Here is a 17,343-nt window from a genome sequence, read left to right as displayed (position 1 = left end):
AATTCTGTGTACACTTTCGAGTAAAGTGAATTATACAGAAAAATACCTAAACGTTGATAAAATTGCCGCGATATTACTGCAGACTTTATGGGGTAATTCTTCAACAGCAAACCTCTTGCAGACACTGAAGTGCACTGGCCCTGTTGCAGTCGCTAGGTCGGGTAGGCTACGCTGCGCTCAACGAACATAAGGGCCCATAACAAGGAGATACGTCATTACTTCTTGTCGCAACTTAGAAGATACTGTCATTAACTAAGAACTGAAGAAAACAAAATACGCACTCAGATTCGTCTTCCTTCTTCTTGTGTTGTCTCCTGCAAAGTAAAATGACAAGACAACAAACGTAATATGCTAGCCACAGCAAAGTACGCTTGCAGAATAGTCACAGGCGAACAATGGAAAGCGTTAGTTTTAGCCCTCGTTCTCCACAACGTAAATGGTGTGGTCGTAAATCTCTGATGCCGCTATTTCGCCACGGCTTAACCACCCTAACGAATATAATAATAATAATAATAATAATAATAATAATAATAATAATAATAATAATAATAATAATAATAATAATAATAATAATAATAATAATAATAATAATAATAATATCTGTGGTTTTACATGCCACAACCACGACACAATTATGAGGCACCCCGTAGTAGAAGGCTCCGGTAATTTCGACCACCTAGTGTTCTTTCACGTGCACTGACATTGCCCAGTACGCGGGCCTCTAGCATTTCACCTCCATCGAGATGCGACCGCCGCGGCTGGAATCGAACCGGTGACCTTCGGGTCAGCAGCCAAGCACCGTAATGAATGCGTCACCACGGCGGATCAATATAAAAGAGAAGGGAAGTAATGAAGTCTAGGCTATATAATCTAGATCAGTGCATGCTGTTGCTTAGCTTGAAGTCGCAGCTTCGATTCCCGTGGTTGCATGCCTGCAGGGGTGAAAGGCAAGTAATGTCGTACGCTTGGATTTCTGTATACGTTAAAGAAATCCAGATATCCTAATTTAACCCGGAGTGCCCAACTGCATCATGTTTCACAATCATCGGATAAGAGTATATTGTAAGCAAAACGCACACGCGCGTACACGAACATGTGGCAATCTTACACAAACGAGTATATTTCAGCAGGAATTGTAGATATTGATGACCAGCGGCTCTGGAGGACTCAAGCTGGAAACAGGCGTGGTTTTCGGAGAAAAACGCTTTTTTTTTTTTGCTAGACTGATGACTGAGATTGTGCCATCCAAACCTGGTCGTCCGAAACTGACTACGCGTGTTTAGCTCCACATCAACCTCTTAACGGTGCAGCTTTTCGTGGCCAAGCACCGTTTCCAAGTTGCGTGAGAAATAGTTATTCAGCATACGTAAATGGGCGAGGTAACTTAGCTTGAGGAAGATGACAATCCGCTAAAATAATGTGAGAAGTTTCTAGTGTGAAAGTGTACGGATATTTTAGAAAATCGGAGGCGGCGCTACACAGAATCTGATTTGTGAAGTACCGCACACGAAGCAACGAAAGCAGCCAATAACATAACCAGAGGGTGTTTTGGGGGGGGTTTACTCTCCTCCCCCTCCCTGAAGTTTCTACATACTGCATTTTCTATGTGTTTTCTATGCGTATATATATGAGCAAACATGCAAACACAAGCACGAACCTGTATAAAAAATGGCTACACTCCTGAAAGCACCCTGTCCAAGTTCGCTTCCGATAAGCATGACTGCATGCCACCCTTAAAGTAACATCGTGCTTACCTCTTCTTAGCCTCTATGTAAGCCTCGTAGCTTCCACAAGGGTACACGGCAGATGGATCGACCAGGGCTCCCTGCTTACGAGGTGACACGAGCGGAGGTGCGAGGACAACCTCGGCATAAGGACTTGAAGCAAGACGTAGCGGGTACCTGCACCATGAAGTAGCATGCATACGGCTGGGTGGCCACAATATACAGTTCCGAGAGCCCTAGCTTATTGAATGTTTTGTTTAAGACAGTGATTTCCTTGACCTCTTCTGTAACTGGATGCGATATCCGTTGACTGAAGAAAAAGATGGGCCGATCACGAAGGCAGTTGAGGCTTTCAAAGCCGCTTGCTAAGTCACGTGCCAATTAAGCATGAACTTGGGATGTGGCTCACCGTGCGGCGGTTCTCGACGTAGGTACCACTGGACGAGGCTGCGTAACAAGAGAGTACGCCGGACGGTGTTGCCACACATCGCCTGGGTGGCTGCTACTGCTCGTATGTTGAGGCTGAGACATACGGTAGCGGTCTTCATCGCCTGCATGTCGTCCCTGAGGGATCATTGTAAGAACGTTTGCACAAATCCACCCGAGCAGTAGTAGTAGTAGTAGTGTCCTCTACTGCATGGCTCATACCCACTCAGGGGGATTGGCCAAGAAGTTGTCTTACAAAAAAATTTTTTAAAATAATATTTTGAGTATTGAATGCTGATGCCAATAAAAAGAATAAATAAATAAATAAATAATAGCAATGCATATACAAAAAAACACGTACGCATCAATGAAAGAGTGCAATAATAGTTTTTTAAACATACAGATCAGACACTTTAATCATTGTTCCGAATAGGAATTAGAATAAAAATAATAAGAAGAAGAAGCACAATAATAATGAAAATAATATCAAAACTTTTTTTGTTATAATAATACTTATACAAGCGGAAATTTAAAGCCGTATTCGTTTTGTTTCTTGAAGGTAGCTACACACGGCATCAAACGCATTTCTGTGGCTGAAGCCCAGAGTTGAAGCACCGAAGGTAAGAACATTGTCAATTGTGAATTGCAGCCCCAGGTTAGCGAATGGGCTATCAAGAAGTCTTTTTCTGAGTAATCTGTATCTGCGACATGATAAAAAGTAGTGCTCTATTGATTCTATTTCTAAACAAAAGTGACATAGGGGCGATACCGCCAGACCAGCCCTGTGTGAATATAGATTTAACGGGGGCACACGACATCGTAGTCTAGTTACTAATACTTCCAATTGTCTAGTAGGACACCATTGGATCTTCCACGGAAATTTTAAATGACTAAATTCTGTCCTAGCTGTTATTGATTCTATGGCGTCTGCACGAAGTGCAAATTTTCTTTATCTAATCGCAGTTATACTGGCCACTACAGGAAGGACAGGAACAACTGGGCCATTCAATGCAGCTCGCGCTAGTGAGTCGGCCATTTCATTTAATTCTAATCCAGAGTGGCCAGGCACCCATAATAATTTTAAGAGCTTCAGCTGTGGAGGAATTAGCGTCAGGAACGTCTTTAGGGCAGTTGATTTTGATGAAGCTGTAAGGGACGTGCATACTGACATGGAGTCTGTTATTATTATTGCGCTATGGGCGTTCAAATCTAATTTACGCAGGGCTAGAATAATTGCCAAGAGTTCAGCTTCAAAAATGGGGGTGAAGTCCGGTAGTCTTAATGAAAATGACCAACCAAGCGAAGGGGAGTAAATGCCTACTCCTGCCTTTTCGTCTATTACTGAAGCGTCTGTGGCTACTACATTATTTGTTTCCACGTGTGCAAGGTAATCTTGTAGCCGGCTATTTAATACCCTGTATGGTTGAAATTTAGGTTTAGGGGGGAAAATCTCATCATATTCTATCTTTAGATTCTGATTGGACACATTTGCTGCAGGCACATCTCGAATTTTCACGTTTATCCGGTCTAGCTGCTTCTGAACAAAAATAATCTGTGGTGTATGAAAACGTGGCCAATGAGCAAGAAAAAAGGAGTCTTGGTTTTTTATAAAAGCATATTCAGATCGTCTTAATGGATAGCTATAAAATTTTAAAAATGCCTGCACCGTTAGGATGCGGAATCGACAAGGCAATGTTGGCAATCTAGCTTCCTGGTACATAACATTGTTAGCTACAAACCTAGGGAGCCCTAGACATAATCGCAAGGCTTCTCGCTCCAGCAGAATCAAAGGCTTAATTTTGTAAGCAGGGCCACCTGAGAACAATACACACCCAAATTCTAATATTGGGCGCATGTACATTTTATATATCATCACCATTGTGTCCCTACGTAATCCATATCGTCTGCTGCTCAGTCTGCGTAGTATGCCTAAGGCACTTTGTGCCTTAGATGCAATGCTTTCTATGTGAGGAGTCCAGTTTAGCTTGCCATTATAAATTATCCCCAAATATTTAAGCGACTCAACCTGTGGAATGGGCTCTTGTTTATAACATATTGAAATTGAGATGGGGTCTGTTAATGGAAATATTAACAGTGCGCTTTTATTTACATTTAAGGTCATGCAAATTGCCTCTAGCCATATCTCTAGCATATTTATATATGTCTGCAATTTTTGATATAAAGAATGAATGTCACTATCTGCCGCGAAGAATGCAATATCGTCTGCATAAATATATGTTTGCACGTCCTGGCAAGTGGGGATTGAGCTCATTAATATGTTAAATAATACAGGAGACAAGACTGCTCCTTGGGGGACTCCGCGAGTCTGTTTAAACTTTGACGATGCGCTTCCATCCTTAAAACAATAAAATTCTCTAGCCTTCAAAAATTCCCTCAGCCATGCAATCATATATTGTGGTAGATTGTGGCTCTGTAAGATGTCTAATAATACTGAATGTTCCACACTGTCATATGCTTTGGCTATATCTAGTGTCACTAGAGCAGCGTGTTGCCTTCTTTTTCGAGCAAGTTGAATGCGGCTTTCTAAATCTGCGTGTGCGCACCATATTGAGCACTCTGCTCTAAAACCAGTTTGATTTGGATTTAGTACTACGTTTTCTGCCAGCCAGACTGTAATTCTTTTATGTAACACCCTTTCTATGAGTTTTACCATATTCGATGTAAGAGAAATAGGTCGTATATTTTCTATGTTATAGCCTAATCCTGGTCGTTTTTCTATCGGAATTATTTTAGCTAGTTTCCAATCGTACGGAATCCAGGTGTAATTTAACGAATAATTCACAGTGTTTAGGAGGTCACATGGTGACAATTTGAATAGTATTTTTATCATATTAACTGTAATTCCGTCCGGACCTGGAGCTGACGAGGGCAAATCTTGAATCACCTGAGCCAATTCTTCCAATGTAACTTTGGCAAAATCTGTCATTAACGCTGGTATTTGCAAACTGTACGGCTTAGTTGATGTAAATCGACACTCCAGTCCTCTACCTATAACTTCCAAAGATTTCTTCATTTCCTCTGACGACATAATTTCATAATCTATGTTAGTTGGAGATGGCAGAATTTTACGTAATCTCATAAATCTAAACAGCGCATTTTTATTCTTAGGTTTTGACAGGTAATCATAGTGTTTCCTCTCATATTCCTCTTTAGCTAAAGAAACTGTGCGTTTAAAATTTGCAGCGTAAAACTTGTAATCAGACCAATTTTGGGGGCACTGGTTATACAGAAGTTTTTTCCAAGCTGCCTGTCGTCGTCGGAAATCACGTGCACAGTCTGAATTCCACCAAGGACTATGGGCGGTACTCTTTACAGTTTCGACAACAAATTCTGCCTTTTTGTACGCTCTTTTTATCAATGCACTTAGTCTCATAGCTTTTGTGTCTTCTCGTTCTTCAGTATGGGTGGTCAAAGCAGTTTCTAGATCTTTTTTAAATTTGCTATAATTAATAAATACTCGAGTCTGAGAACATGACGGTGTTATTGTGCAAACAATCTCAAACATCACTGGCAAGTGATCGCTGTTGGTGGCACACTCCAAGGCTGTCCATGATACACTAGTGAGTGACGAACTCACAAAGCTTACATCCAAGGCTGAGCGAGATCGATGACTAATAAATGTAGGCGTTCGCGAATTCAGGCAACGCAGATTGTTATCTGCTGTCCACTCCCACAATCGTTTACCACAGCGATCAGTGCGAAAACCCCAGCACGTATGGTGCGAGTTAAAATCGCCCACCACAATTTTATCCTTACAAATAGATGTTACTGCGGCGTCCAAGCATTGAGTTTCTTGCACACCTGAAGGGAAGTACGCATTGACTAACAAGAGGGGCTGGCATCCTGGCAACGTTATTTCCAGAGCAAAAATTTCGCTTTCGGGTGACATATGCTTATATGCAATTTTCGCCTTGAGACTTATTCTATTATTGATAAAAAATGCCAGACCTCCGCCTTTCGAAGGGCGATCTAGCCGGAAAGATCTGAATCTATTTAATCGAAAAGACTGATTCATTGAAAGCCAGGTTTCTTGTAGAGCAATGATATCTGGAGTGAATTTCGATGCCAAATATATCAAATCAGTTACAGCTGAGTGAATGGATCGGCAATTCCAGTGAAGAATTTTAAGTGACCCTATGGTTTCGCTAAGATGGACTCGGCTACTGCCTTGCTTAAGATACTTTCTTTTAGAAAATCGGCTTTAGACAGGGTATCATTCTGGTACTTTTTAGTCTTTGAGTTGATTGGTGTAGTACCTTTTTTAGCTAAAGGGGATCGAGGGCGCTTTAGCGATCGGGGATCCGTCTCCATCTCATCTGAGTCCTGCCCGTCATCTCCGATAACCTCCCTTTGATACGGTCTGGCTTCCGCAGATGCACCTACAGACTGAACACCTTGAGAGGAGACATCAGAGACTGCCTCCTTTGAAGGTCCTGAACGCTCACTATTTTGAGGTGTGAGGCTCAAATTATCCGCTGAGCCTAATATTTGGGCCATCTGGTTCGTTAGTATTTGGGCTAATGACTCACAAAGGTTCCCAGCGAGACGTTCCATTGCCTTTTCCATTGCCTTTTCCATTGCCTTCTCGATAGCTTCCGCCATTGAAACGGAGAGAGACGCTTCCATTGATGGAATATGGCGGGCTGTAACACCAGCATAACCTTGTGTGCGTGTCTGTATTTCAGCTATTGCTTCCTTACGAGAACAGCGTCTTCGTTCAGTTATCTCGAGAACTTGCAGCTCACGTGCCTTTGCAGAACAGCTTGAACAATCTGCAGCATGAGGTTCGTTACATAGGCAACACCTTTCTTCCTTGCTTTGACACTCACTAGCATTATGATCCTCCCCACATACTCTACACCTGACAGCGGACCTGCAACCTTTTATGGTGTGCCCATAACGCCAGCACTTTACGCATTGGAGAGGGCGAGGGGAAAGAGGTTCGACTCTGTAAATTAGAGGCCATGCCTTAATTTCTGATGGCCGCACTGACCCTGCAAATGTCACTATGACGGACTCCGTTGGTATTTTGTTCTTGTCAACCACACGTCCGCATCGGTACACTGAAATAACACCTGCTGGAGAAAACAATTCTAGTACTTCAGATGGTGTCATGTTGGCATCAACGCCACGGACTAGACCTCTGGTGCATGCTAAGTGTGGCGGTATGAACACGCTCACCGGGTTGGATGCAAACATCGTGCACTTTAGAAGATCTTGCACACAGGACTGGTCTGGGGAAAAGCAGAGTATACCCCCTCTGCCGAACTGGCGGACCTCTGTTATGCACTGGAAATGGGCCGTTGCCGACCGCAGTTCCGTCTGAATGGCTTTCGGGTTCTTCATCCGAATGAAGCCGTCATTGGTAGGGACTAGAGCCACTGGAACGGATGAGATGCCGTTGCGCAAGAAAAGATCTACTGGTAACTCCTGCGGAGGAATAGAAGCAGACCAGAGGAAAGTCCCTGGCCCAGGCGAAGAAAAAGGCATCCTGTCTGGTCTGATCTGCACAAAAAACACTTATAAAACAACTATTGCACTGTGAGAAATAATGAAAGGACAATAAAAAACCAAAAACAGCTACTTAATCCTTGGCCTAAACCCCAAGAGCTTCTTCTTCACCTCATAGTCGAGAACCTCGCGGCTACGAGCAACCAAAGTCCCTAGATGTTTTTTTATTTTCACTTTGTCACCCGCCTTGTCGACGTACGGCCGTAGAAGCGCAGATGGGAAAAATAAATCTGGTCGTTCGACGTGAAAGCTGACTTCCCGGTTATTTGCCCACCAGGAAGTCGGCGCCGTATGCTGATCCTAGATTTTTTTTCACTTCGTTGTTCAGTGGCGACAAGGTGGTGGTGGTGGTGGTGGTGGTGATGTTGCAGCAGGCGGGGTTAGCCTGGCCTGCATGGCCGGCAATTGTTCCGCCTGAGCATCTCCTGAATTGTAGGGGTATGTCACCAAGTGCCGAACAGCCCAGTGTCTCGCAGGAAAGCCAACAAAATTCGTTGCACACTCTTCCTCGTTGCCGCGGGCCCTTCAGGACAAATCTCATTGTGTAATGCTCGTTTTCGGTAGCCATGTATTTCCTAACTCTTTTCCACCGCGTGGTGAAACAGCGAGGGAGGCGTCTCTCGCTCGCCAATCACGGGGCATTAGCAGGGGGACAAATGTGCGTCGCGTTCGCATATTGTCCGCTGAAAGGTGCGAGGCTAATGTACTTAAACGTATGTGGCTTTGTAAATCTTCTAGGTTAGGAAGAGCATGGCGCCAGACGTCGGTTGCGCCAACGTTTATAGAACTTTGGGCGGCGCGTGAGAAAGGGTCGGGAGAGGAGGCAGTTGTCGCTTCTTAGGTAAAAGTGAGAAATCTAGGAGAAGATCTAGAGACTTAACGAGCAACAATTCCATGATGATGATGATCCTGGGATGATTGACACCTCCGTGACACATGATCCAATACCATGGAATGTCGTTCTTTTTTTTCTTACAAGTTTGAATACGACAAGGTCATAAGTGCTGCTGTCATCCTTTAGGTCTTCGCTGTAGAATATGAGAACACTGTTACATTGTGTGCTATCGATTTGGATTTTGGCCCGCAAGCCGACGTTACCGAATTGGGCTCCGCTACACTAGCCTAGGGGGCGATCGGAGATCTCTGTTCGTTCGCGTTCGTTCTGCGGTGCCTACGTCACAGAAGTGAGAGGAGGCGCAGCTCTCCCGCCTAGAACCGCCGAGAGGAAGAGAACAGCCAATCGTGAAGCGGACGGCTTTCCGGAAGTAGACGCGCATCCTGTGACGTCGGCACAGAGACCGTGAAGCGTTTCTCGCCTTTTAATAAATATAATTACTTTACAGAAAATTATTGTTTTTGCTTCTCAAGCTCAAACACTCTTTCAAACAGCAACAGCTTTGAGTGATGATATTTAATAATGTTAGTTTTTTTTGACGTCGTCGCTAGATGGTGTCGCGCACGCGAAAAAAAAAAAGAGAAAAGTAGCGGCTAACGCAGTTTCAAAATGTCGTCCGATCACAACGTCTGCGTTGGTTCTCGGGTGTCGGATCGTCAAAAGGAGCTTCTGCTGGCTTTTGTGAAAGAGCACCCACAGATCGCGACGCTGTCGTGCCCGCTGGAGCCGTCGTTCACGAGGGAGGACCGGGACGACATGTGGCAGGAGCCAGTAGCGCTTTTGAACGAAGAAGTCCCTGCGCGTAAACTCCGAGGGCAGCAGAGGTGAGTGCGAGCACAATTGTATTGTGGTCGGTCATCTTACACGTCCCGCTTGTGCTTTACAGCGGCACCCGAGGCGGCCAGATTTCGGATTACCGCGGCCGCGTCGTGCTTGACAGGGACGAGTGTGCGAGGCCCATTGGTCTGAATCGGTAAGCACTGGCTTAGAATATCATTGTTACTTGTATGCTGCGAACAAGTGGGCTCGTTTGTTTCGAGCCATTACGCGCTGTTAGTTTTACTTTTTCAAACAATATCGAGTGGATCACCCGGCCGCCGCGTTAGCTGAGGTGCTAACACGTTGCGCCGCCCAGAACAGAACGCGAAACAGCCACATTTGCGGTGATGACCAAAGAACAGCCGCGAACTATATTTTGAAGCTCATTGGAGCACCCTACATGTTACAACCCATTTCTCAGACCCTCGAGTCGAGTGAGGTGCGTAGCCAGTAGGCTTGCCTCCCTCCACCACTCTCTCCGAAGTCTGTGTGTCATAGCATGCCGCTGTTGAAGCATTCTAAAAAAACATTGCTATTGTCCACTTCCACTCCATACTTCTTATTGCACTCGGTGTGTCAATCAAGAAACTTCTTACTATAACAGGTGAGCCCTGCTCCAGCTGCTACTGGTGTGGCTGAAGAGGATGTGGCCCAGGATCTTTCCCGTGCCCCAACTCGTAAGTTTCGCTGATGTTTTTGATTAACTGTAGATGGTGTTGTATGCTCACAGGTGATGCTCATGCGTGCAGGCATATGTTTGTGAAGAGATGACATCTGTGGGCATAAAGACAAAAGGCTGCACAAAAAAAATTTGGCAAACGGTTGCAGGAGCTAGTTGTATGCATAACTGTCAGATGGAATAAACAGGTGTCGTGCCTTGCAGTTATGGTGAAATGTAGCAAAAAGGTAGCATTGCAAAAATGTTCAACATCTTGAAATGTTTCCCTATTTTGTCAATTGCTTCAAAAGTGAAACTGAAAATGTGCTATTGCTAAATATACTGTTCAAAAAGCAAGCTCGTTATATAACTTTTTCACATAGCCATCATACACAAATGCACATGTTTGCACCTGTGTTACACCTGCTTGCTGTATGTTTTGCATACTGCAGCAGCTAGGGTTTCGGAAGGAGATTGTGTCAGTCATCGCGTAAAGCCGAGCAAACGATTGTGTAGCCCTGAAAAGGGCTGTTTGGTTGCTTCTCATGCAGAGGTGGTTAGAGGCGTGAGATGCGTTTGATGAGATGAGCGAAAATGAATTCCGGCACCGCTTTGGTCTGTCCAAACGAAGTGCGTTGGTTGTGCGGTGAACCAAGCACCATTCATGGATGCCGTTGGGTCAGTGGATTTTCAACAGAGAGGAAATTGTTGCACACACTGAAATTCTTCACGAACAGAAGCTTCCATCGAAGAGTCGGTAGCAGGAAATTTATAGATGATAATGGCAACACATTTCTTGGTTTCCAGCTCATGCCGCAGCTGCGAGATGGGGGCAACCGGCAGGCCGAGGCGCTGGAGTTACTAGCCGCAAACACCAGGGCGGCAGGGCCAGGCATCATTGGAAAGCTGCGCCAGGTTCAACTTCTCGGTGACGTGGTCCACGAATTGCAAGGCGTTGGTACCCTCGCCCGGGCCCTCATTGCAGCGGAAGGCACCTGCACAGTGATTTGTAAAGACTAGTTGTACATATATGTAGATTTATTTTTGTTCACATCACGAGCTATGATACGCTGGTTTGCTTCAATGGTGCCCTGCAATTTTCTTTCAGTTAATTTTCTTTTTCTGCATATCAGAAGCACTGATGTGCTGTTTCATTGTACATAGTAAAGTGTAGCTCAATGGTAAATCGTGTCCTGCGATGTCATTTCTTTTTAATCTCATCGTGCGAGGTGATGCATTCAGCAGTTTTGTAGTACATGTGCATAGCACAGTGTGGTTTCATTTATAAATCATGTTTTGCCATGTCATTTTTTAAAATCTCATTATACAAAGTCATGCATTGAGCAATTTTGTAGTATATGCACATAGTGCACTGTAGTGTATCTTTATGTTTATAGTGTATACGTGTAGAATATTGTGGCACACTGTACGTTTTCTATCGATTTTTATACATCCTAGAAAAAAAGAAAAGCGTTTGTGAATGGTCTAGGTTGCACAACAATTTTGAAATATTACAAGACCAAAAAATAGTTGACGAATACGTGTTCTGTTGCTTAGAAGTGTTTAGATAACAGGATTGGGTACAAACAGAAATCAATAATAGAGGAAGACATATCAGCAACCAACAACTTGCATTTTTTAGCGAGTTCAATTAATACCGGTTCGACTCTGCCTTGTTTTCATGTAATACAATGACTTTCGTGCTGCGAGACGCGTGTGTTGTTGCAGAGGAGCAGCAGGCACTTTGTAATAACTCCATTTGTATACTATAAAAGGAAGCTATTTTTATATTCTTTTCCTTGGCATTAAATTTAAAGGATATTTATTTATTTTGCTTTTTATGTGCATTGCTCGTGGTACTTGTAATAAAATTTCAATTCTGACACCACCCTTGTTGTTCACTTCATTTACAAGCACGATTCTTGTTGCACTAAAGCTACCGCATCTTGCTGTCCTGATTCAAACAGCCTTTTCCGGTTACCACTTTGGCTGTGAATGGCACCATGTGCCATTCACAGTTGAGCTCTCACTTGTGCTTAGTGTGAAGCGCCATATTTTACAACCTGGTCGAAGTATTTCATCAGCATGGCGTTGTGTGACAAGGGGGCATAGGTCGGCAAACTCACGCATGAGTCGACTCACTCAGATTCAGATCGAGCTGTGAGTCCAAGTGAGTAATACATTGGTGAGTTCGAGTCCGGGTGAAAACATTTTAGTGAGCCTGAGTCCAAGTGAATCCGCTTGAGGAAAATTTTGGTGAGTCTGAGTTCGAGTGAGCCCCAAGAGCAAAATATATTTCACGAGTGAGTCAGGGTGAGCTTCACATTTTTTGCCAACCTATTCAAGGGGGTTATTCATTGATAGGAGAACGCTGTTTCGTTGATATGTGTAGCAAACATTTGAAGTGTAGTAAAAAAAAAAACACAGTGACAAACACAATGAACAAAGACAAACACGCACCACACAATGCTGCCGAGGTCGTTGCAGGCGGCGGCGTACTCTGCGCAGGTGCTCAAGCATGCAGGCCCTGTGGTTCTCGAAACAGGTTCACTACACGGTTGCGCTGCTGCTGGCTCCCGTTGTGGTGGTGGTGGTGGTGGTGGTGGTAGCTCAGCTGCTGCTGGCAGCAGTCAGCATCGTCGGTGTCGTCATCGTTTCCTTCGAGAACAGGCTCATGTGCCGCCAACGCAATGTCGTGCAGAGCTGCACAAGCAGCAATGATGCTTGAGCAGCTGTGCACAAGCTTACAGCGATGCACCACTCCACAACATTGCGCATGGCGGTGTGGGCCTTGTTGTGGTTATCAGGGGTGCCACGAGCTGGTCGTCCGGGCACTGGTGTCAGGAACCACGATTCTAATGTATAGCTGGAGTCTCCTGCACGAGGTCGGCGTGACAGCTGTAGTGATAACGTCTTGAATATGGCAAGCATTGACAGCACTTACCAAGCAAGCCGAAGTTTTGCTTCCAGGTGCTGACGGAGAGGGCTCCCCCGCCATACCCACTAGTCATGACATGACCCCAGGAAACATGGACTGACATCCAGAGGTCGGCATCACATGTCTGCAGAATTCAATTCAGTCAAAATTGTACCCATAAATGACCTTGGGTACAATGTTGGGTATTATGTTAATGTAACTACATCTGTCTTCACTGTTACTGACTGTTGAAACATAGCTATGGACAAATCATCGACAGGGTAGGACTTGTACCATAAGTTCTAACACGAGGACAATGCAGTGTCAAAGGGTAGTCTGCATGTTTACTGCTTGGAACAACCCATCTTCCAGCCACCAAAGCCTTTTAACCAAATTACTGCTGTATGTTTAAGGCAATGTATCACAAAATATCTACAACACGAAAAACTTCGACTGAAAAAAGGGTTATGAAACAATGCGTATTTAATGTACGTGCTAGGGCGCGTTCCGAGGGACCGAAATAAAGTTTATTCATCCATCCATGTATTGATCCATGTAACGTCCATCACGACAATGAACAATAAGGACATACTACGGCACATTCTGGGAGCGCTAATCTCAACAAATACAAATCGAGAATCAAGCTTCGGGTACACATGGCGAACGAGCAACGGTAATATTATGCACTGTGCAGGCCGCTGAACCAAAGTGTACTCCGCGTCACATGATTTCATCGCTTATCCTAAGCGAAGTGCCCTGAAACGAACCAATTCCCGTTCTGGATAGATCGAAAATACCGCTCCCACTTATACTCAGTTGCAACAGCCTCAGTAAAGCGGAAAGTTTAAGCGATATAAATGAAACAATTCGCTACGCATACAATGCATGAATAATACTCACGATCATGGTGTTGAATGCGTAGAGTCCCTTCCCCGACATGTAATGCGTCGTGTCCGCGGAGCTCAGGCCATGGGGCTTCGGGATTGCGATGAGCGTACCATCCACGCACCCGACCACAACGGGAACCTGCCCGAGCCGCGCGAACGCCGCCTTTGTTCGCTCTTCGCGTCTGCGGTCGCCGGAAAAGGCCACCCACCGTTTTTGCCCGCGAACGACAGTAATGGCGTGTTCCTGGCGGACGACTGCGACAGGCCGCTGAATTCCTCGCAGCCGACAGCTCGCTGGAAGCATCCGATCGCAAAAATCTCAGCGCGCACAACGCCTTCCGCTCTGTTTAAATCCCACTGGTTCGTTGGCACCCGATGACGGGGCCGAGATCGTCGCACAACCAAGGTACAGTACGTTTCGAGAAACGAAAGCGACGCCGGAATTCACACTCTCTCATCTCTTCAAACGCATTTCGCACCTCCTACCATTCTGCATCTGCTTCGAGAAACGCCAACGTAGCAAGGAAGCACCGTTGCAAGCGCCATTTTCTCAAAATCAGCTGTTGCGGCAGCCGCAACCGCCGCATCACTCGAAATACATGCAGTGCGACGCCGTTGTTCGCTCGAGAGAACGCGAGCGAACGGGCTCGCTCTCCGTTCACTTTTAGCAGACGACATGCTCGTTATGACGCGGCATGACGTCACCAAAAAAGAAAACATCAAGGAAAAAAAAAGAAATGGCCACGCCCCTTAGAGTGGCGCGAGTTGTCCGGCTTCAGCCAATCGCGTGCGATCATCAGAACGAACGCGAACGAACGGCGCAGAACAGAGATCTCCGATCGCCCCCCAACACTATTTAGGTCGCGCGCTATTTAGGTCTTCATAGAAACTTTTATTTCGTTATTCTCGTCTGCGTATAAACTGCGAAAAGCCTCGCTTGTGCAAGCGATGTTTGGGACAGTACGTTAAAATAAGAAAGGACGAAGAAGAGGATCTAGTGAGCCCTGGTTTTCTCAGATTTTCGTGAGAACTACCTTCAGGTAAGATATTTACTTAGCGGAATACATATCTGCGCTGCGTCGCTGCACTAAAGCCAGCTTTCATTATTTGATAACGTGAGCGGCGTTCAGCAAATCATCAGATGGCGAAGTTATAAGCGAAGAAACGTGAGCATGAGCCATATTCTCTTGGGGCTTGAAATATTGCTTCTAAAGCATACTTTTGTTAATATGTGCGCTCCGGGGCATCAACAGCTTGCGCGTATGCTAAGATTATAGCGGTGCATTGGGCGCACAAAGCAACAAAAAGATTTACCACATTACCGGTATACTGCGCAGATAACTTGCTTACCTGGCGATTAGTATATATATATATGTCAAGGAACACAGTGCTGGCCACACAAAAAACTTACCGCTCACTTGAGGACCTTTGCCTTAGCCAGAGACGCAGTATTATATTTACTTGCTGCTGTAAAATTCCCTCGCGAGGGGCTGCTGTGTTATCTGTTGCGACAGTAAGTAACAGCCACTGACCAAATCAAAATAATAAGATGACGTTTCCGAACCAGTATGGCTTCTTTGTTAAAGATCCTTGCTATCACTTACAAAAAATATTGTGAACAATGAATCCGTACGGAATCTGATACGTCAAATATAATCGTTTTCGCTTTTGTCAGTGACCGAAATTTTCATTTGCAGCATGCTGCCTAACCACACGACCTTTCGTCGAATTCTTGATCATGTCTTACTCTCAGTTAGAAAGCAGAGCTAGTTATCAGTGCATTGTAGAACAGCGCGTAAAACACAGGCACACAGGCTAGACGGACGAATCAAGCTCTAACTTTCAACTGACGTTTATTTGAAGGAGGACAACATATAAACATTGAAATTTAAATTGAGATTGAAACTTTATTCCGCAACAAGAGTATGTTACGACGAGGACAGCTAAAGGCTGTTAGAACTGCTTGAGGCGCCCTGACCACTTAGTACACAGGATAGCAAAGAAGCGTGCTGTTGAGGGAGTACAACCTACTACGATAAATATGTATGAGTTTCACAAATGTGGTTACAAAAGAAAAAGACCGCAATGCAGACATAGAAAAAGGCAGTCACCATATCAAATCACTCAACACTGAACGCAGTTCTTTTGGTGATATACTACATGTGTTAATGTGAAGTTCCTTTATTATGTGTTTTAGAAGTGTAGGCAGTTGAAATTTTAACATTTGATTTCCGTAACTTGCTCTGCATTTTATATATACCACTTTTCAGCATGACATACATTATAAGCAGGAAAGTCTTTCTCTGACCTCGCCAGTCTTGTAACGGTATCATTATTTTTCAATAAACCGAATTTATATAAACGACAAAGTTTGTGGAACCATTGATGGAACCTGAATGATGCGGTGCTTTTTAAACAATTCTGCTGCGTGGTACTTTACGTGGTACCCCCGATATGGTACTTTACAGTACCATATCGCTACCATCGATACATCTGGTCATGCGCTTGTTTCGTCTGACTAGGCTGTATCCCTGTGTTTTACGCGCAATTCTATAATGCACGTCTGACTCCTTCCTGTGCCCGTTTCCGACTTTCTTCGACACGCCCCCTGCAGATCGATGCTGATGGACATGTTCAAGGGCAAGACGCTGCTTCGCAAGGACGGCAGCCAGCATGCTGCCGATGACGTTCTGAAGGAGACCAGCGTGTTGGCCCTGTACTTCTCGGCCGGCTGGTGTCCCGGGTGCCGCATGTTCACCCCGGTGCTGGCCGAGGCTTACCGGCAGAACAAGAGCCCCAACGTTGAGGTGGTGTTCGTCTCGTCCGACCGCTCCATCTTCGCCATGATTCACTTCATGCGCCAGAGCCACGCCAACTGGTTCGCCGTCAAGTTCGGGGACCCGCTCCGGCAGTGAGTAGGCTTTTATTCCGTGGTTGTCTATATGGTGCATGTGTATATTTTTGCACTGGTTACTAACTTACTACCAATGTCCGCGGCGGTCCCACCGTTCCTCTGTGACATAATAAGTTGGCCGATCCTGGAGATGTTCGGAGCGATGCTGACGGGTGTACTGGCCTACCGTATCTACACGCATAGTGCGAGCTCCTGACTTACCCTACTTACTCTCGTACTACATGCCCCTGCCCTACCACATCTACCCGCATACTTTCAGCAGTGCGCACATTTTAGTTAATGTCTGCTGGTGTAGCCGTAATGAAGGGTAATATCGGCTGATGATGGCTTATGTCGGCCAGTGTTTGCACATGCTGGTTAAATGATTTAATTCGAAATAATGCTTACGCTATATATGACATTTCACCAGCAGGAAGTATCTGCTTAAATTCTTTTATTTCCGTAATCTCTAGGCCCGAAATCATTAACAAATAAGCGGGAATGATTAGTCACTGTTTTTTTTTAACTTGTTGCATCGGATATGGTAATAATTGAGGCGGGAATGTGGTTCCACTCGTTAGCTCTTCCTGGC

The 17,343-nt window shown here is 45.0% G+C and overlaps 1 protein-coding gene across 1 annotated transcript in view; it reads left to right on the top strand.

Annotated features, from left to right (window-relative positions):
- LOC119404479 (nucleoredoxin-like protein 2) overlaps positions 1-17,343 on the top strand; it is a 34,999-nt gene that overhangs the window by 14,036 nt on the left and 3,620 nt on the right. Inside the window, exon 3 of the mRNA XM_037670989.2 lies at positions 16,473-16,769. Coding sequence (XP_037526917.1) covers positions 16,473-16,769 — 297 coding nt within the window. The remainder of the gene's footprint in view (positions 1-16,472; positions 16,770-17,343) is intronic.

Source organism: Rhipicephalus sanguineus, chromosome 9, assembly GCF_013339695.2.
Source record: "Rhipicephalus sanguineus isolate Rsan-2018 chromosome 9, BIME_Rsan_1.4, whole genome shotgun sequence".
Lineage (NCBI taxonomy): Eukaryota > Metazoa > Arthropoda > Arachnida > Ixodida > Ixodidae > Rhipicephalus > Rhipicephalus sanguineus.
Note: the sequence above shows the minus strand (reverse complement) of the source record. Positions and strands in the feature narration are given on the sequence as shown.